At 33.2% G+C, this 22,615-nt stretch overlaps 1 protein-coding gene across 1 annotated transcript in view; it reads right to left on the bottom strand.

Annotated features, from left to right (window-relative positions):
• si:dkeyp-14d3.1 overlaps positions 1–22,615 on the bottom strand; it is a 549,509-nt gene that overhangs the window by 398,629 nt on the left and 128,265 nt on the right. Inside the window, exon 2 of the mRNA XM_009304131.5 lies at positions 5,395–6,283. Coding sequence (XP_009302406.1) covers positions 5,395–6,283 — 889 coding nt within the window. The remainder of the gene's footprint in view (positions 1–5,394; positions 6,284–22,615) is intronic.

Below are 22,615 nucleotides of genomic sequence, written 5' to 3'. Positions count from 1 at the left end.
GGAAGAGAGCTAATCTTCTGTAACTCCAAATCTACACACACATTAGTTTTTCTGTCATAGTGGTGACTTTTCCATTCACTTTCAGTCCACAATTTAGGCAAAAAATAAACCCTCACTAAATGGATGAAGACAGAAAAAGCAATTCCGCTGAAATTATTTAATTTCTTTCCTCATGCACACAGTAATTCTATTTTGTTTAATAGAGGTGTCACTGTGTATCGCCTGTTCTGATTTAAAAGGTGTCAATTTTTTAAAATCATTTTGGCAGAACTTTCGCCTCATAAAATAAGCATTAGCTTTTTTAAAATAGAAGAATATAATCGAAGAGTGTGATACATAGACTGTGCATAATTAGTGGAAGGCTGCAACTGTAAGGCTTGTCATCTGTGAGTCACGCAGTGTTCAGAAATAGTATCTTTGTTGTTATTGTTGCCATTGTGCTAAATAGCTCTACAGTGATTGCTGCATATAATCATTATGGCTGTCATTGCACGTTAGCTTACTATGACATGATCAAATGTTAACCTCACCCACACTAGCTACAGTGTAAATGATATTCTGGTGTACTGTATTTGATGTCATATGAAATGTGCCTGGCTGATGAAGTTAATGAGATTGGTTGCTCAATGTCTGTATTTGGCATGAAAAATGCAGAGTATTATCAGTGAAAATGAGGTCCAGTCTGTCTAACTGCAGTTATTGTGATCTGATAGTTTTAAAGTTGACACACTTTTTTGTTGTTTACAGTAAGTTAACAGTAAATTCTAACTTTGATGCATAAAAGTCGTTTTAATGCACTGAAATAATACTGAAAAAGTGCTCATCAACATCAAAATGACTTAGCTAGCCAATCAAATCAAGGAGTAGATTTAAGTGATAGATACTGTATAAAACATAAATTCAATTGTGACTGTTTGGTTTATAATGATGAAAGAGTGTGGGGTAATTTGTAGTTGGCTTTATAATAAATATCTGACACATTTTACAATATAACAAGTGTAGCTGTGATGTCCCATTATGGAAATTATTGTATGGAAATTATGTAAATTATGGTATGGTTAAAGTAAAATTTGTCAGTTTTAATATATATTTATTAATCATTGACATGATTCATTTAGATCAAAAAGGAATGTAAATCATTTTGTGGTTTTACACGTTATGCACACATTCATTCACTGATAATTTGGATACATTCCTTTTTCTTTTGGCTTAGTTCTTTATTTATCAGAGGTTGCCACAGCAAAATGAACCGCCAATTGTTCTCATGTTTTACGTACCGGATGTCTATGATGGCAATTCTATACCAAAAAAATTGAGCGCTCTGGTGATATTTACATGCGAGGAGAAGTGAGCCGCGAGAAGATTACAGACCTACACGCAAGGAAACTAGTGCTCACGTGTGAACAGAAGATGTTCATCATCTTTGCGTATGATGTACGATTTTGCGTGCAAGGTTATGCCTCACAGCATGTGTGCAATCAGATTTTTCTTAATCTATTGTCAGATACTATTGAATATTTTAACCTGCGCCTAATCCAGGCTAACTTCCGGAAAAGGAGAGTAACCAATATCGTTAGATTTAACAATTAAACCAAGTCAAAGACTGACGAAATTTTTGAAAATGAAAATGTTTCGCGCGAGCAGACAGAAAAGCCAGCAAGTGAGCGAGTGAGGCACAAGTTGTGAGGCATAATTTCGTTTGCAAGCAGTGTTGCCAGATTAAGAAAATTGACATTTTATGAAGTCGCAAGCATAAGTGCAGGATCAAAGTTGGAGGCATCGATCAGTGCCACCTACAGTATCATGCAGGCATAAATTCCCAAAGGGGATCAATAATACAGCATTTAGTATGAATGTGCCTCTGCACTTCACTTGAGGCAAGGCAAGCTTATTTACATAGCACATTTCATACACAATGGTAATTCAAAGCAATTAACATAAATAAGAATTCAAGCGTTCACACTTCGCTGATGATTGATTATAAAGTTTGGCATGCTGTCCTGGGAGAAAGCCGTGAGCTCATAAGATCCTCGAACCCAGGGCTGCTGGGTGAGTGGGGATTTTGAGCTCATCTAGGTCTTGAGAACTTCCCCCTTATTTAGGGCTAATGACAAATTATAAATTGCTTATATATATATACACATCCAAACTGACAAATGACTACCACACTGTGCCATAGACAGGACTTTCTTCTGTCCGAGCAAACCTTTGATAACCTTGACTTAAAATAATGTTATCTCATAAGAAAAAAATAGATTTTAGTTTTACTTACTTTGAATCTGCACAATTAGCCATTAGTCTATAGTACATCTTAGGCATGCTGCATTTGATTTTGCTGACCCGAATATATGATTTAAAACAGAGTAAGCTACAACATACTCAACTCAAAATAATAAAAAAAGAACAAAATATTACATATTTCATAATTCCTTACTTGAACATGTTTTTCATAGTAATTTGAGTAGACCTTGATTAATTTGTAAATTTTGTTTGTATTAATTATTTCATTGAGCAGATGAGATATATCACACTAAAAAAAACATAATGAAAAAAGACGTCATGATGTCATGGCTCGATTGAGACATTCATATCCAGCGGCTCATGAAAAACATTTAATGGATCATTAATAACACAAATTAGCGCATTTGTTTCTTTCAAGTTTTTTTAATGATCATCTGTAGACTGTTTAATAATGATTTAATTTAAAGCTGAAAATCAATAATTCATCAAGTAATAATGTTATCCTTGCCAAGATGAAAGCATGTGGTTTTTTGCAGGTCATAAGGTCATTTTAACATGCATATTGTATAACTACACACAATGTTTTATTTATGAATCTTTTTTTTCTAGTGCAGCAAACCACTGTAGACTGTAAATACAGATTTGTTCTATCAGCACATCTTAGCAGATTGATTGCTGATAATAAAACACATCTTAAAACAAGCCAGACATTAATTTCACATATGATTCCACATGAAAATCAGCATTAATTTATAGACAGCCCTCAGAAAGCTATACTTCTAATCTGCCATTTGAAGAAAAACACAACTTCACCCATGAACGTAGCAATAAAACCCAGCTTAGATCAACACATGAAGGAAATTCCTTAAACTACGCAACTATGATCTCTCCTTGTGGCTCTTAACTTGCGTGAACATGCAGGGCTGACAAATTAGCTTGACCTCTTGTCAGGCTGGGTCTCCTATGGTTTATAAATGTTCTCACCCACTGTGATTACAATCGGACGAGCTTGCAGTCATTAAGCTAATGGAGGCGCATTCTAATTGATGACATCCTCATTTGCATTGTGTGTTAATTACCCAAATCACTTAGCCGCATCTGCAAATTCTAATTAGTACCCGCGGATTCAGAGCCGCTGAATGTTTTCACCTGAAAATGAAGATGTCTTTCTCTCGCCAATGGTAAACAAAAAGCAGAAACGAATTAAGTAAAGTAACCATGAAGTGAAAATTCATCTCAGGCACACCAACCAGAATTAATCACAACCATTTCAAAAGCCACATGAATATAAGGAAAGTGTTTAAACAAATGATCCAAAAGTAGTGAAGAATGAAATCTGAAATAACAATAACGTAACAAAAAAAAAAATTTAATTAAACAAATTGATTGTTAACATAGCTGATAGTACAGTACAGTGTTGGCTACAGGGTGGGAGGATTTGCTAATGATTTTTTTTATTTTCCTCTCCCTTTTATTTTATTAAAACTTTTTATTAAATACCTAACAAAAGTATATAATAAGTAATCAACATTATAGGAGAACGAGGCACACTTATACAGTACAAATTAGCATTCACTATTATCAACAGCTATCAGAATGAAGTGCTATTTAACATCAAGTAAAAACAAATTTCACTTCAGAATAGCTTAGTAATAACATGACCGTCTCAATCTGAATCCAGATTGGAGAGAACTGCATCACACAGGGAAAAGTCAGCTGTTAACAGTGCAATTGTGTAACAGAAGCTAGATTGTGACTGCTTACTGCCAGAATTGCTGATTTGAGCCTTAATTGAAGCAACAAGGTGAGGGTCGAATACAAGGGGTTAACGCAAAATGGCTTTCGCTATTTCTTTTAAAGCATATGAAAAACGTTACCTAAAAAAAATTACAACAATACCTGTTAGATACCAGTTGACTCATATGCAGCAATCGTGCTATTAATCTCAACAAATAATGAGCTGCCCTATAGGCCTAAATAAAACTTTACATAATTAGTCATCTTTTTGACTGACTCAGTTAAGTCTATTTACTAACTATATACGTATTTTCAACTTAAAATGTTTATTTCATTGAGTTAGTGTAAATAGTTGGTCAAACTACGCATTTCAATTAACCTGGACTTTTAACTTCTAACATTTTTAAGTAAGCATATCTTGCATGTTTGTTATGTCCCTTTACGTATTAATTCTGCTCTTTTTGTATTGTAAATATTTGTAGATAGTAAGTAGGGAGATTGACGCCATTTTCTTTTGTACCTTTTTCTTTTGCTGAAAATTGGGAAGTTAGATGGAATTTTAATTTAAATTGTTTTGTTTACTATTTTGGCCTGGTCAGGTTTTAAAGTAAAAAAAAAAAAATTTAAGAAAATCACTGTGAAAATAAATCTCTACATATTTTCTTAAGCGGCATTGTTTGTGAAGTTTTCCCTTTCATGTTGCGTCCTTACCCCTAGACGGGGCATTACATGAAATTGGGGGCTCGTCCTATGTTTTTTTTACTCCTATTGAGACTCCTAATATTTTCACTCATAAGGCAGAACCATTCAAAGGTTATTCAGTTAATTCTTTGCCTGGGGCTTTTACTTTGTGTAGGAGGGAAAGTAAGTGGTTGTGTAATAACGTCAAAATTCGAATTAGATCGATTTACAATCGCACACACACATGAACAATTTGATGTGTCGTAAAGATATATATTTTTTTTGTAAAAAATATCTAGTTGAAATATATTAACATAAATTTTTAAGTTATCTGTACTAACATTTAAGTTTAGTGAACTTAAATCACAGATTTTATTAATTAGCAAAAGCACAGAAAACAAAGTAGATTACACATTTTTTAAAAAAAAACTTAAAATTTGGAATCATTTTTCACAATGTGCTATGAACAAAATATTGCTTATATGGAATTAGTTTTTACAGCACCCCCTCTAATGTCTTAAGTCAACAAACCACCTTCGCATCCCCAATAAAAATCTTATTCACCATCAGTACAGCATGACATAAATAGTGCAGCTACATATGGCATTCATTACAGAAAGCATCTCTATTGTAGAGTGGCCCTTCTAGAAAAGGTCTCATGTGGGTAGTTACTATATCTGCAAGCACAGCAAAGTTGTCATGCGGTTGTAGATCTTGCATATAAAGAGCTCTTACCTGAGAGTGAACATTTCCACAGGTGAATACGGCAAAGCTGCAACATACGCTGACACAGTATCCCTTTGCCGAACTGGAGCAGACGGTACTAACACTGCAAAATTCCCATCCAAACGTTGCTCTGATAATTCCGGAGGAGATGGGTTCTGGAATAATCGTACACTCCCGATGTGCCTCATAGGTGTAGAAGTCGGTGATCCAAACATTCCTTCCTGATCTGAGTGAGCTGTGCTCCGGATGCCTAACTCCTCAGAAAGACACCCCCCTGCTTCTGGGGCACGGAGACTGTAGTACAACTCTACAGGTGTTCCTTCGGACGAATCCGGATTTCTCTGTCGACCAGGAACGACGCTAGGAGGTGCAAACCACCCAGGAAGAGGTTCGAGCTCAGCAACGCAAACGCCCATGTCACCTCGCAACCTGCAGCTCCCGTGGACCTCTTGGGTTTCATGAAAAGCAAACATCCGTACGCAGGGGAGTTTGTCCACTGCACTGTAGTCATCCCAATCTCTTCCAGAAATGTAGAACAAGACCTGAACTTTAGGTTTGTTTAGGAAAATCCTTTCGTTAAGAACAAAGGTCTGAACTTTCCAATTGAAGGTGAAGAGTTCTGTGGATGCCACAAAGGAACCGGGCATCTGGAGGAGGTCCAAAGGTACAGGCTCTTCCACAGCGAGGGTCCCATAGGTGGCATTGATGATAGGAGGCTTCCTTGCCTGCTGGATGAAGAACAGTTCCGTTCTGGAAAGGAAACTAGAGTTGCGCATGAAGTCCTGGGTGGCCTCCTTAAGGAAGAAAGAGGATTCTGTGTTGAGGAGTTGATAGTTAACGGGTAGGTAAGTAGGGGAAGCGTAGCGTTGAAGATTCTCCAGGATTCGACAGTCTGTAACTGACAGAGAAAAAAAAAGGTGTCAGATCCAGCTGAGATAGTTGCATGTATGTAGGTGGGTGTATTTAAAGAAGAAAGATGCACAGATGCATCAGTATGCGCAGTATGCATTGACTGATACCAAAATGCTAATATTTATTTTCAGGTATGACATATAGGTGACATTAAAATGTTGGGTCACACTTTATTTTAAGAAACAATTCACACTTTTAACAATGACTTTGGTAACATTTAATAACAATTGCACTATATGAATCATTTATTAAGCCTTAGCAAATAGTTTCTTGTTTAAGCATTAACTCTACATTAAAAGCATTTGTATGCCGGTACAATACATATGCTGTAATCTTGACTTAATTTATAATCTGCTAAATGATTGCAATGTAATGTGTATTATATAGTGCATTTACTGTTTGTGGCCATACACCCAAAGCTCTTCACAATCATTAGTGGGGGGGGGGGGGGGGGGGGGGGGTCTCTCCACACCACCACTAGTGTGCAGCATCCACTTGACAATGGTGCCAGTGTGCTCACCACACACCAGCTTTTGGTGGAGAGGAGAGACAGTGATGGAGCCAATATGGTGGATAGGGATGATTGGGAGGCCTTGATTAGAAGGGCCAATTGAAGAACTTTTTCCAGGACACCAGGGTTACATCCCTACTCTTTATGAGAAGTGCCATGGGGATGAGTCAGGACCTCAATTTAACATCTCATTCAAAAGACGGCACCCAGTGACAGTATAGTGTCCTCTTCACTTTGATTGGGCCATTAGGACAGACCACAGGTTGAGCACCCCCTGCTGGCTTCTCTAACACCACTTCCAACAGTAACCTCGTTTTCCCATGTGGTCTCCCATCCAGGTACTGACCAGGCTCAGCCCTGCTTAGCTTCAGAGAGTAACTGGTCTTGGGTGCAGGGTGATATGGCTGTGGCATTTTCAAACTTTGATTATTTTTCTTCGTTGCTAAATTAGGTGTTGCATTATGTACAAACCGACTACATACGAGTTGTTGGTGGTTTTTAAGATAATTTAGAATGAGTAAGTTAATGATTAAATTATTCAATTGAACATTTATATGTCAACGTTTTTGGGCATATAGTAATAGTTACTCTTAATGTCAATGCTTATACAAAGTTTTACAGTTTGTGAGCTCATCTAAAGCAAAGACTATTTATGCTTTGTAAATCACTTAGAACTGACAATTAAATGGCCAAAAAAATATTACCTTCAAAATATAAAAATTAAACTTTACAACTGTATCAAATGAAAAATAGTATTTGCAATTTTATCAAAAACACTGTACAGTTTATACATTGGTAAATACAAGAAGTGCTAAAATACATTTTCTGTACATCAAATGTTTACGAAACAGTATAATATGATAAAATATTTCAGTATTACTACTCTTACACAAGTTATGTAATAAAGTAATGAAAAATGTATCAACAAAATATGAATATGCAATCATTAAGGACATTATATACAGTGTGCAATTAAATCAAGAATACAGCATTTGTAGCTGTATTTAGCATTTCTTACAGTTGTCTATTAATCTATTGCTGAAAAAATGGTTAACTATTTGTCAATGCTTAACGTCTAGAAATAAAAGCTTAATAATAAAATATGAATTAATTAATGCCTAAATCAGAGATGTTCAAACTAAAACCTTTGGGCCAAAGTATATATATATAATATAAAAATTATAATATAAAGTATAATTTTTTCAACACATTTCTAAACATAATAGTTTTAATAACTCATCTCTAATAACTGATGTTTTTATTTTTGCCATGATGACTGTAAATAATATTTTAATAGATATTTTTCAAGACACTTCTTTACAGCTTAAGGTGACATTTAAATGCTTAACTTGGTTAATTAGGTTACCTAGGCAGGTAAGGGTAATTACTGTATGTAAGTTATTATATAACAGTGGTTTGTTCTGTAGATTATTCAGAAAAAATATAGCTTAAAGGGGCTAATGATTTTGTCCCTAAAATTGTGTTTAAAAAATTAAAAACTGCATTTATTCTAGCCGAAATGAAACAAATACTGTGAAAATTTCCTTGCCCTGTTAAACATCATTTGGAAAATATTTATAAAAAATCTGAAGGGGGCTAATAATTCTGACTTCAACTGTATATATATATATACAAACACTTCATTAGTTAATACAATTTAAAGTATTGTTTTCAATTTATTTTTAAATATTAGGAAATTACCTAATTACCTAAAAAAAAAAAATAAAAAAAAAAAAGCATCACGCATGTAAGGAAATTATCAACGGCTAACAGCTTTCAATTATATTTTTGGCCTTTCATACATACAAGTTTGGGTACCCCTGGCCTAAATTATTCATTGTGTGCAGGTTTTAGAAAGCATACCGAGACTATAATCTCAAATGACTAATTAGCTACTTATTGATAGATAGCAAGATGATAGTTGGGTTTAGGTATTGGGTATAATTAGAAATGTAGAATAAGTCCATACTAAAAAAACTATTACGTACTACTAAACAGTTAATATAATAAAAGGCAGGTAATTGTTACTTAAAATACACTAAAATGTAACCAAACATTGTACTGTTCCGTCTTAATAAATAAGAAATGAAACATTAAAATGCACAGACTAAAAATCAAAGATTCAATTTACAAGTGATATTAAATTGTAATTCTTTTAAAGCTTAACTTTAAGTGTTACATTAAATCAAATGAAATCTAAATGGCAAAATGGAGGAATAAAGCATGAACATAAAATCTGCTGTAGCTGCTAAATGAATTAAATCTCCAATTTGCATCCCTGGAAACCACAGTAACAGCAAGTAAATTAGCATAGGAACTAAAGAAGCTATTTATGATCCCACAGCTGTCAGATTTGATGAAATGTAATCTTGACAAACACATTGCAGAAGTCTCAGTCTTTCTCTTTTCAGCAAGATAAGAACTATACTTGTCTGCATAAAAACTTGCTGCCCAGAGGTATTACCAAGATGGTTGATGAAAGGGATGACTTGCCTTAAAGGGATAGTAAAAAAAAAAGTAAAATAAAAAACTATAATAAAATAAATAAAAAAACAGTTGAAGTCAGAATTATTAGCCCCCTTTTGATTTTTTTTTTTTTTTATATTTCCCAAATAATGCTTAACAGAGCAAGGAAATTTTCACAGTTTGTCTGATAATATTTTTTTTCTTCAGGAGAAAGTCTTATTTGTTTTATTTCAGCTAAAATAAAAGAAGTTTTACATTTTTTAAAAACTAATTTTGGGACAAAATTATTAGCCCCTTTAAACTAATTTTTTTCCCGATAGTCTACAGAACAAACCATCGTTATACAATAACTTGCCTAATTACCCTAACCTGCCTAGTTCAGGTTATTAACCTAGTTAAACATTTAAATGTCACTTTAAGCTGTGTAGAAGTGTCTTGAAAAATATCAAGTAAAATATTATTTATTGTCATCATGACAAAGATGAAATAAATCAGTTATTAGAAATAGGTTTTTTAAACTGTTATGCTTAGAAATGTGCTGAAACAATCTTCCCTCCATTAAACAGAAATTGGGGAAACAAATAAACAGGGTCGCTAATAAGTCAGGGGGCTAATAATTCTCACTTATTCTGACTATATATATATATATATATATATATATATATATATATATATATATATATATATATATATATATATATATATATATATATATATATATATATAATCCTTATTTCCTTTTATTTTATTTTTCTTGTCCACTCGGTTGAGGTGAACTACTCTGTAACAAATCTTTTTAAGTTGCGCTGCTATCAGAACAAACAAACATAGCTTGATAAAAATAAATAAATAAATAAACTAAAACAGAGACAAATGTTAACAAATCATTTAAGAAACAGGGCTACTGTAAACAACAATAACGAAAACAGGGCAAAATAATCAGTCCATCATGAGCCGCTGTCAGGAGGAACCAGAAACTGGTGTGTGTGTGTGAGGTGCGTTACGGGAGCTGTGGTGTATTAAAGTGTTCTGTGTGTGGTTCTCCAGCAATCTGTACAGGCTATATCGCTTGTCATTGTGACAGGATCTAAACATAGTCTATGACTTTTTCTCAAGTAAATAAAAACAGAATGTTCATAAGGCTTGAAGAAAGAACAGAGTAAGTAAATGACAATAATAATCAGTTTTGGGCACACTATCTCTGTAGTTATTTTTTACAGGAAATGTCCAAAACAGCAGCATCAATAATGATAGTAACTTCTACCACCACAAAACATTGAAAAACTCATAGTGGTACTGGTGGTTGCCTCCAAACTCCTCCGCCTTAAAGCTTCGCCCAGGCTGGATGATTGGCAATCTTCATTTGCGTTCGATTTGAGCATTTGAATAATAGTTTAAACATTTGATTTGTCCTTTAATTATTACAGTGTTTTAGTAAGTTGTTCATGAAAATAAATATCAAATACATTTGGTTTCTCATTTGAGAATGCATTTTGATTTATTATTTGATCATTTGAGCATTTGATTTATCATTTGGGTAGCTGTGTCGAGAGTTTGATTTACTATTGAAATTTGAATTTTCATTTTAATTTTGTTATGAAAAAAACTACCATATTAGTATTTATATATTTTTGATTTTATATGATTTTTGCCAAACCAACAAAAGAAAACAAGTAATTTGAACTATTTTTAAGTTGGATTTTTTTAGTGCACAATATTGAAAACTCTGTCATTTTTACCTTATCCTTCACTTGTTCCAAACTAGAATGAGTTGTTCTTCTGAACACAAAAGATTATATTTTGAAGAAGCTGAAAACGTGTAACCATTAACTTACATAGTTTTTGCTGTTCTTATTTTGTAAGTCAGTCGTTACAGGTTTCTAAAATTCTTCAAAATAAGTTCATTTGTGTTCAACAGTAGAAAGAAAACTAATAAAGGTTTAGAACTGCTTGAGGATGAGTAAGGGCTCATTCACACCAAATGCATCTTTGCTTCAATAAAATGGGAGACATAATGGTTTCGAAGCACACGAACAAAAAAAACCCCACAAAGCACAAGGGTATCAAGAAACAGCCAATGAGCGCCTTTAAACAGAAACTTGCACCGTTTCCCCCTCCTCAGAGTTCTTCTGATTGGTCCACTGTGAATATGTGAAGTTCTTTTAAGTTCACAAGGTATCTAAAAAAACAAGGCACTTACATGTGTGATGCTTCAAAAGATGTAAGACATGAGCGTAATAGTCACACAAGGCAGTCAAGAGCATGTTTACATTAAAAAACAAAACATAAGAAAAGTAGCATGTTGGAAAGGAAAACCATGTTCTTTGTGAACTGTCTGATTGTACACTGCTATGGAACTGACAGTAATGAGCTGCGCTGCATGTGAAGTAATTTTAAGTTCACAAGGCGTCTAAAAAACATGGCACTTACATGTGTGGGGCTCCAAAAGACACGAGACACATGCATAATAGTCACACAAATCGGTCAAGAGCATGTTTACATTAAAAACAATAGAACTAGCATGTTATAAAGGGAAAACAAGTTTTTTTTGTGAACCATCTCTAAATAGCGAGTAAATTTAAACCATTGTGTGAACTACCCCTTTAAAAGAACTTTGATTAAAGTTTGGACCACAAAAAACTGTTGCTGGATATTTTAGAATGTTTACAAAATCCTGCAGACACATTATGATCTATTGTCATTTGATGTTTCAATTTCAAACAATACAAGTGAGTTTTACAGTGTGACTAAAGCAACTTTTGACACAAAATAAAAATGACATCGGAAGGAACCTATGAATGTGAGAACTTTAATGACAACCAGCTGACAGACATCTGATTACTGTTTCGCAAAAAATGAACTTCAACTTTTTACTCTTTCAAATCTATTGCATCATATAAGAAGTGCCAAAGTTATTTCCAGAGCAGGCAGTGCTTGTATCCCATGTGATATTTCTCTCGTTCTTTCTGGTAGACGGCACTGGCTGTGACATGCTATCATAACCTCAATAGCAAAGCCTCCAGCAGAAACATCGATTTCACCTCACAGACAGAAAGTAATATGGAGACTGATGAGACACTCCGATATGAAGAAGTGGACATAAACCAAAATAGACACAGATAGGCACTCTAAATTTTTATCTGAAGGCGAATGTATGACCCATTATATATAGCACCCTGTTTGTGAGAATTATTATCTGCCAACACACAATCTTCCAGAACCAAACCTGAATCTAATCCATTCATAGTTAAATTATAAACCATTAAAATATGTTTGCTTTTCATTTGTTCACTGAATAACTGCCAAGATTATAAATTAATTTAAGATATAGTTTTAAATAAAAATAATAAAAATAAAAAATAACAATGAAATGGCAAGTAACACTAATTTAACTGCAGAATTCTGAAATAGAACAACTTAAAAATTTATTTTTTAACAAATAAATACAAATTAATTTTTTTTAATGAAAACTGACAAATATTTGTTTTAGCAGATAGTTTGATAATTGTATCTCAGTAGCTATATTACAACAACAGCAACTACTACTACAACTACTATTACTACAACTACTACAACTACTACTACTAATAATAATAATAATAATAATAATAATAATACATTATCAGTATTATTATTATTATTATCATTGGGGTTATATATATATATATATATATATATATATATATATATATATATATATATATATATATATATATATATATATATATATATATATATATATATATATATATATATATATTCACCAGCGATCGTAACTCTATAGATTTCTGGAATACTCACAATCACTTACACACGCACCACCAGGATTGTCAAGGACTGATTACACATACTATTTAAGCAGCATATACACTCACTCCAGTCACTGAATCTTGTCTAAGGAAGTGACATTACAATTCGTTTTTCTTGTCTTGGTTTTTCCTGTGCTTTGACCCTCGCCTAGTTTGTCTTTTTGTCCCTGTCTGCCGCCTGCCTTCCGACCTCTCACCTGTTATTGTAGTACAATTCTGTATTGCCTTTATACATCTGTTTGCACCTGTGTTAACCATTGCTCGCCTGACTTTCTTATTAAACCTTCATTTGGATCCGAACTCAGAACAGTGAACTCACTACAATTTGACAAATATTGCAGTTGTTGGAAAACATAACGTATCTTTGAGGTTTTTTTAGGCGAGAATGTAGTTGTTTATATGCAGTTATGTAGTTTATTTATAAGGATAGTGCCTATTTTAAATATTTAGTATTATGGAGATACAGCACATCGGCATCAATGACTATAAAATATGGACGCCTGTATCTGCACTGTCACAAAAGCTCACTAAAATAAAAATAAACACTTATATTTCAAAACCCATAATAATATGATTTATTAAAAACTGTATGATGTAAGCTTTTTAAAATATGTTTGAAATAATTTAATAAAAACAATATATGGTGGACTGCAAACATATTTCTCTAATAATGAGTTGTTGGTATAAATTATCTTCACAGTGGTAGCAATAATATTTGTAAAGTTTAACAAATAACATATAAACAACACATACATTTTAGAAAGGTTTTTATTTTTAATTAGCAATCAACAGGATCCAAAATATACACACCATGGACAGCTGTTTGTCATGCGGGAAAAAAAAGTGTATTTATATTAGCAATACATCAATATTTCTGAATATAACCAAGATATTGCACAACCCTGCACTATATAAAATAGGCCTTATCAACTTGTTTAATAAACATTAATGTACTAATACATCAACTAAAGTATGAAGTTTATTATTTTTTTCTTTGCTTCCATTTTTATTTGGTTTATTTGATACCTTAATTATATATGACAAAGAAGAATTTACATTCATTTTTATGTTTATTATTTTCAATAGAAAGCCAACAGTAAATGACCTATATAAATAAAATAGAACATTTACACCTCTATTTGTTCCATAAGATTTGGCTGAAGTCTTGTTGGTTAACATGGTGGAGGCGGGCTTTATGACTTGTACTGCAGCCAGCCACTAGGGGGCGATCTAATAGCTCGCTCAAAAGGGGGCGTGCGACACACTTGGTCGGCATCCATCAGCATCCGTCATACTGAGCAGGGCAAAGACGGTTGACAATCCACCTCAAGATGGCGACAGAGACCTAAAAGGAGGTATTTATACTATAGTAATCTGGCAGTGTTTTCTTTGCTTTGGCATTTTGGGGGTTAATTATTGGTTTCTCCCAATTGTAACAGAGAAATACTGGGAAATATCTGTAGACTGATTGTATTGCATGCCTTTCAGCCTTATTATCCTAAAATAGGAACAAAATCACCTGTTCTGTCATTACTTTAAACATTACGCTAGAGAATCTTTCAAATACTAGGTCTAATGTGATGTTTGTAAAGTAGCAACAGTTTTTTTTTCTGTTCTGACGTCAATTGCAGATGTGAATCAATGGCAGAAGAAAGTAGCTCCTTAAGTCAAATACATAGAGCTTCTCAGTTGTTGAGAAAATCTATTAAGTGTTTCTTATAAAAAAAGAAAAGAAAATAATAGAAAAGTTGGATTGATTTTGAATAATCATGCAGCTATAAAATAAATGCTTTCTTATTTTAAATACCATAACTTTATTTCAATGTAAAAACATCTGTTTAGGCTTAACAGTGGATGGTTTAAAAAAAAAAAAACTAATGTTTTCACTAAAATATTATTAATATTACAGCAATTTCAAAAATAACATTATGCTTATCAGTTTATCACTGTCCAACTTAAAATACTGCCCTTCTCCAGTCTCAAAATATCACAATCACAAACATTTATCCACCCAGTATTTTAACAAATCGGAATCAATCATGAAGTCTTTGACCTTTAAACTGAAGAACATTCTGTGCTCTGATTAGTCTTCTTTCCTCTCTTTCTGCATTCGGTTGTGACCAAGGATACGGAAATGAATGACCTGCTTGTGTGATTCAGAAGGAATAAATTACTCATTTAGGAGCATTTGCTATGCACATGCATGCACGCACCAAACACAAATAAGCCTGGAAAAAAGGGGACATCTTGTCATTGCAAAACAACCTAAACGATTCGTTGAAGCGTTTGAGAGCTGGGGGAAAATGTTGTTTCAATCTTTACCAGATTTACTGGCCTGTCCTGGCAAAATAAATAGAATTTTCACAGTGAATTTAAGACGTATCCCCACATGCAATGAATGCTTGGTCAGTAATCAACACCTGCTGACAGATGTTTCAGTCAAGTCCAGATGTTACAAGCTGTTCTTTTCCGAGCTAATAGCTAGTTTAGATACAGTGCACAGTGTGCAAACACCGCAGGGCAAATTTCCATATGCTTACTAACACACAGGCCGCCTGCAGTGCAAAATACATCACAATGTCTTCTTCTGCGAAAATACGAATTTGAATTTATGACTTACAAGCTTGGTTGACTTATTTTAATTTCTAGAGTGGCCCATTCAAAGAAGTTGTGAATGTTTGCTGTAAAAAAGAGAGAGAAATTGTTAGCGAAAGTAATGAATGAGCCCAGGCCTAAATGAAATTACGAACATGACCAGCAACCCGGAAAAAGGGAAGCCATTAATCAGAATCTCTTTAATGTGCTGTGTGGCAGTAATTTCAGTCTGTGCATAATACAAAGTGATACACTTATTTGAGAACGAAAATGAAATATGGGAGTTGAATGCCGCTAAACGTCTGCAAATTCCTGCCAGTTATTTAATTTAAGTCAATTCCATTTCGCTCACTTCATCGGTAATGAAATATGCAATTTGTGGGTGTACTTTTTATGATAGGCATGCATTTGAACAGGGCACAAAGGGAGCAGAGTTTGTAGTTGTGCCTCTCTATTATGAAGCGCAACAATCACAACAAACCGCTAATAAACTCTAGCTTTCTCACTGAACCAAAATTAAAGACTTCAATGTCTTATTTTCCCAAACGCACAGCGAGAAAGAGCCTCCATAGTCTCAAGCTGTCAATCATCATCACTGCTTGCTTTTCTGTTCTTTTTGACTCTTTTGTTTTTCCCCTGCTTTTGTTTTTTTTTTTCTTCGACCACACTGCTGCCATGCTAATGTATCAACATTAGTGCTTCCTCTGCCCTCGTAGGTAGCACATATTTTTTGTATTTATTTTTTACACTTAATAATTACATTGTATAATATAATATAATATAATATAATATAATATAATATAATATAATATAATATAATATAATATAATATAATATAATATTATTATCATCATTATTAATATTAAATAATTTATTATTTAACATTTTTACTGTAAAAACCATTATTTTTATAATAATAATAATAATAATAATAATAATAATAATGATATGGTATTATTATTATTATTATTATTATTATTATTATTATTTGCAGTAATATGTATTATTTTTAATAATAATAATGATAGCAATAATTATAATAATAATAATAATAATTATTATTATTATTATTATTATTATTATTATTAGTAGTAGTAGTAGTAGTAGTAGTAGTAGTAGTAGTAGTATTAAAAAATTCTACAAAATAAAATTATTCCTGTAAATATCATTATTGTTTTAATAATAAGAATGATTAATAATAATAATAATAATAATAATAAAATGTTACTACAAACTTCATCACTACAAAAATAAAACTTGTTATTATTATTATTATTATTATTATTATTATTATTATTATTATTATTATTATTATTATTATTAATTCAGTTTCTTTATTTATTTAGCATATGTTTTACCCAGCGGATGCCCTTGCAGCTGCAATTTTTGTAAATATAATTTTTACTATAGTACTGCATAAAAATAAAAAAAATGTTATTAAAGATTATTGTATGCCACTGTTAGTTTCTGTTTATAATTTGGCAAAAAACAAAAATGCAAGGAATTATTAAAGTTTTTTTTTTTGATGTTGACAACATCTGGCTAGTAAGTGTTGTAGTACAAGACATTGCTATTTTTTATTTATTTAGATTAATCTTGCTTTAAAAAGCAGGTAAAAGCTTTTTATTTAATTTAATTTAAAACATTGCTGCCATGCTAAAGGATCAACATAAGCAGATGCTTGTATGGAGTCTACAGACAAGGGCAAGGTCTTCTTTTGACTGCCCAAGCAGGACCAGGTATTAGGGGGGCCTGACAGGAGGGCTGCCCAGAGGAAAGCAGCCCTGGGCTTGAGTGGGCTTTCAGAGTCACTGCCCCCTGGCCTGGCTGTGGTCAAGAGCAGCCCTAATGATATGTAAGGCTACATGAGGCAGTGTCAACCTGTCTGTGGCCTGTCAAAGACGGGGAAGGCACGGAGGTGTGAGAACCAGAAGAAAAGGAGAGAGAGAGATCCAAACTCAGTAAACAGATGAAAGAAAGATGGAGGGAGAACACACACAGAGAGAGAGAGAGAGAGAGAGAGAGAGAGAGAGAGAAAGAGAGAGAGAGAGAGAGAGATCTGTGTGGTTGTCAGGTGTTTATTGAAGTGAAGCAGGCCTGTCTCTTCTGTTGAATCAGATGCTTAGTTCTGGAGGACTTTCTAATCCCACAATGCTTTGCTATCAATCTAAGCTTGAGCTTGTGGGTTTGGGGATTGACTAGATTGATTATGAAACAAATGCTGCTGTAAGTGAATCAAAACATGCCAAGCGAACACCAAGCAATACCTGATTTGAGAATGAATGATGCCTAAAAACTGTGAATCAAAAACACACAACCTGTGAAGCCTGATTTCTGGATGAATGATTCTTATAAGCTGGTTCCTTAAAGAGAATCAAAAACACATTACTTGTGTAGCCTGGGTTGTGGGTTAGGGTTCTTGGTTGAAGTTGTAAACTGATTATTGTATAAGTAAATCTACTGAGCTGGTTTCTTAAAAGGTAATTCAAAACCACACACTACTGGCATTGTCTCATTCCTTAACAAAGGATTCTCATGAACACATGATTAAAATAAACATGGCCAGTGTAGGCTGATGATAGTGAGTCAAAAAATCCCAAGCGAAGCCCAGATTTAAGAATGAATAAAGCTTTTGAAAAGGTTTTTAAAAGTGAATTAAAACACACACACAACCTATGTAGCCTGGTTCCTGGATGAATTATTTTTATGAGCTGGTTCCTTAAAAAGAATCCAAAACACATTGTAGTACTTACTGATTGACTCTCATGAGCTGATTCATTAAAATGAATCAAAACACTCAAGTTAAAGTTGTAGCCCTACTCCTGAATGTTTGAATCTCCTGAACTGCTTTCTTCAAAAATGATTTATAACCACACTTGTTGTCTGATTCCTGAACAAATGATACTTGTAAATCGTTTTTTTAAAGTGAATCAAAACACACATATCACCAGTGAGGTCTGATGATAGTGAGTCAAAACATGCCAAGCGAACACCAGATTTAAGAATGAATGTGACTATTGAATAGGTTTTTAAAAGTGAATCAAAAACACACACAACATATGTATAGCCTGATTTCTGGACAAATGATTCTTATGAGCTGGTTCCTTAAAAAGAATTAATAGATGCGTTCGACTTGAACCATGTCTGCAGCCAGTGATCAGCAAGATTAGCCGAGTGCAGGCGGGGGCAGAGTTAAAAACAGAGCCGTCAAGCCGGACAGCCGGACGCTTTGGGGCTCAATGTTGCAGCAGTCATGAAGACCCATCACATGCAGTCATCATCATTATTATTATTTTTTTTTTATAACATCAAAAAATTTACAGTACAAATAAAACATAATACAGTCTCAACAAACTATAGTTCATTTTTAAACAATATGGGAATTATGTATTAAATATATAACAAACACAGGAGAGAAACAAGGGGAAACGAAAGGATAATATAAACCAAAAAAAAGTTAAGCCTATTAAAGCAATAAGCACAATTTTTGGAGTTTAAACATCACTCTTTGGGCTAATACTTCTTGTTTGAATGTGCTAAAAAGAGGTTTACATTTATATATATATATATAAAACTTTTCAATATATATTAATGTAAAACCCAAAACAATGTGTTTTGATTAAGTTTTAAACAATGATTAAGATTATATTGGATAATAAAAGCATTTTTAAAAAAGCACTTTAATATTAATTGAGTTAATATTTAGGTTATCCACTAAAATATATAATTTAAATCGTTCATGGAGCTGAATGTAGTAGTCTATAAAAAGGTTGCAAAAAAAATATTTAAAATATTTATTGCAGTGAAATATGTGTAGTCTTTTAATAAGCGTGATATAGATAGAGATGGTATAAAAAGTGAATTATTTGTTTTGAAATTTGTGAATCAAAATTTGTCCAGTAAAAAACCCGAAACACATGTGGTTGCTGTTATGCGGTGAACTCAGCCTATCGTGTAATATTGGTGTCGTCATCACAGCTCCCGCAGGTGCTCTTCAGATGCTGCACCAGCTGAATTAGTCGTCTGATCTCAGAGCACTGTCGCAATACTTTGATGTCACAGCGTCAATCCAAACAACATTTGTAATAACTAATTTATTATAATTTATTATAATTATAATTTGTTATTTGTTATACAATAATAATAATAATAATAATAATAATAATAATAATAATAATAATAATAATAATAATAATAATAATAATAATAATAATTTGATTATACATATCAATAAAAAAACTTTTGTTTATTTATTTATTTAAGAGTCTCGAGTCACACAATCCTTCGGTAATGTTAAAAATGAAATGTGCTTCTTTATTTTATTTTATTATTTACTGAACATCTGGCAACAGACTCCTGAGAGCAGTTAATTCAGTACAATTTCCTTTATGTGCCAAGAATTTATTTGTCAAAACTGCTAAAGGAATCATTCGCAAAATCGCTAAAGAATCAGAATCATTTAGTGATTCCCTCTGTCTTTCTGATTCTGCATCCGCTCCCCTTGCTCTCCCCTCTGGCTCTCATCTCAAAAGCCAAACAACCCTTTTAAATAAGAGCAATAGCCTTATGCTATTTTCCTCCAAGTCCCGATGTATTATTCTTGCCATACATTACATCAATTGTAATTAATAAGGGCTATTGACTTTGTGCTGGCCTGTCAAAAATAATTCATTGAGCTTTTGCTTTCACAAGCATCATTTAGTGAATGATATATGTGGGCTCGTCTTAAAACAGCCAGAAAGGCAGTTAAACGTATGCTAGGAGCTGTGAGGAGAATCAATACGTAATACAACATTATGCCTGTTTAGGGTTCCCACAGAAATTAATGATATTGAAAAATGAGTATGTTCATCTACAGAGACTGCACAGAACTAATGATTTACAAAGCCGGCCACTTTTAAAGGTTCATTTATAAAAGCAAAAAAAAGAAGCCCTCAAGAATACTGCAAGGTGAATAGCTGAGACTCCAAATGTATTCCTAACTCGACAGTTTTAAAGGAATCTAGTGGCACCGCTAAGCTTATTTGTGTTACCTAGAGGCGCCCTTTGCTAGCGCTAATCATATTTCAACCTCTCTCACAGGACGCTTTGTCGAAAAAGTCACCATAGCATTTTCTGCAACAGCTGTTGGATGTCCGCATTACAGAGCTTTGTCCGTTACAAGTCATTCTAGAGTGGCCTGTTATTTTCTTTCTAGGCACCGAGCAACTGAAGTACGATGGGAAGTGCTCTCGTTAGGGCTTTTCTATGGCTCCCTGCATCACTTGGTTCCTTTTAAGAGCTTCCACCCACAGATGCCTTCTTTTTTGGCTCTGTAATGGCCTCTCATCGAGAGGACATGTGCCGATAATAAGGACTAATACAGGCGCAGAGCGAAACGGTGTCATCAGTGTTCATCAGTAATGTCTTCAGGCTTTAAAGAGCTATTGACTGTTGAGAAAACACCAGGCCATGAGTCTTCACTGCAAAACAAATAACCATCTAAATACAAGAAATAAACAAATGAGCTAAAAACAAGTCAATTTTTCTGTCAGTCCAGCAAGATAAAAATACCTGCAGGCCCGTAGCCAGCCAGCTTAATGGAGTGGTTCTTTTTTCTCAAAAAGTAAACCCTTTTGAAGTTATTTGCCTCATTTTCTATTAAATTATGATATTTAAATACTGCATTTTAGTGACATTTTAAGTGCTATTTTTAGCTGGATTAGTTTGCCGAGTAGTCATCATCCCCACACTTTTTAATGTACCAACATCTTCACCTTGGTCTCCTTGGACACTTTTGAATTGTAAGGTTCTATCTGCATTCAAAATTATTTTGAAATATTAAGCTCCAAAGTTTTGGCATTTCATATAGCAAACAATATATGTCTAACATTAACATGACAAAGACCCTAAATGTACTGTAAATTATCAAAGTTCTCTTACATTTGCAAATTGGAATAAAAAAGCACAGGAAATGCAGATAAAACCTTCTATATGTAAAAATTTATTTTCTAATTGGAATTATAAGGTATCTGGCAGATCATTCATTGAAGCATTACTTTTCAAGAATAACAATAAAATTAATATAATTAAATTAATTAATATAAATATAATTAAAATAATATAATTAATATATATTTTTTCAATATTAGTTTCTTTTTCAACAATGTAAAATTTCATTTTCATTTCATCTCAATGTCAAAAAATGCTTCTAAATCATCACATTAATTAGTCTTTCCCACTTTCAATGGAGCAGTCCGGCGAAGGGACAAAGAAAGCTGATCCTTATTTGTCCTCGTGTGTGCATTAAAATGCTGATTGGCTCACAGAAAAAACCTTTTAGAGCCAAGCTAGAGTTTGACTTTGTAGATAAACCATTTTGTTTTTTAAATCAAAAGTCCTAAAATGTAAACAACTTATAAAAAACATCACATAATGTAAATAAGTTGTCGTTTAATAAGTATATGTCAATAACTCAATTTTGATAAAAATGTCAGATAGAACCTTATAATTCTAAGGTGACAATATTTCCTAAAGATTTAGAATAAAGAAATATGAAAAAAATACAAATTTATTACATCATATATCATTAGAAAAAAATATAGGATTTGTTATTTTTAAATTAAAAACTGTAGCCTATTGTCATTAAGGCAGATAACAAACTGACCAGTAGGCTACATTCTACTTTCATAGTACATTCAACTTTTAGCATATGAATGTGGGCCACTTTAGGCAGTTATACAGCTCTGGTTGTCTTCCTTCGGCCCAGAAAAAATGTAATTGAGCCTAAAGTAGCCCACCTGTACAATGGCAAAGAGGGGCCAAAGATTCAAATTCATATATGGTCAATTCAAGTCAAAGATTTGGCACTTAAGGCAACATGTGAGCCTAATGTGTAAAATGATCAATTTGGCCATAATGATGGAGGACAAATGTGGGCCACAGTTGGCAAAAGCAT

This window comes from Danio rerio, chromosome 8 (assembly GCF_049306965.1).
Source record: "Danio rerio strain Tuebingen ecotype United States chromosome 8, GRCz12tu, whole genome shotgun sequence".
In the NCBI taxonomy this organism is placed as follows: Eukaryota; Metazoa; Chordata; class Actinopteri; order Cypriniformes; family Danionidae; genus Danio; species Danio rerio.
Note: the sequence above shows the minus strand (reverse complement) of the source record. Positions and strands in the feature narration are given on the sequence as shown.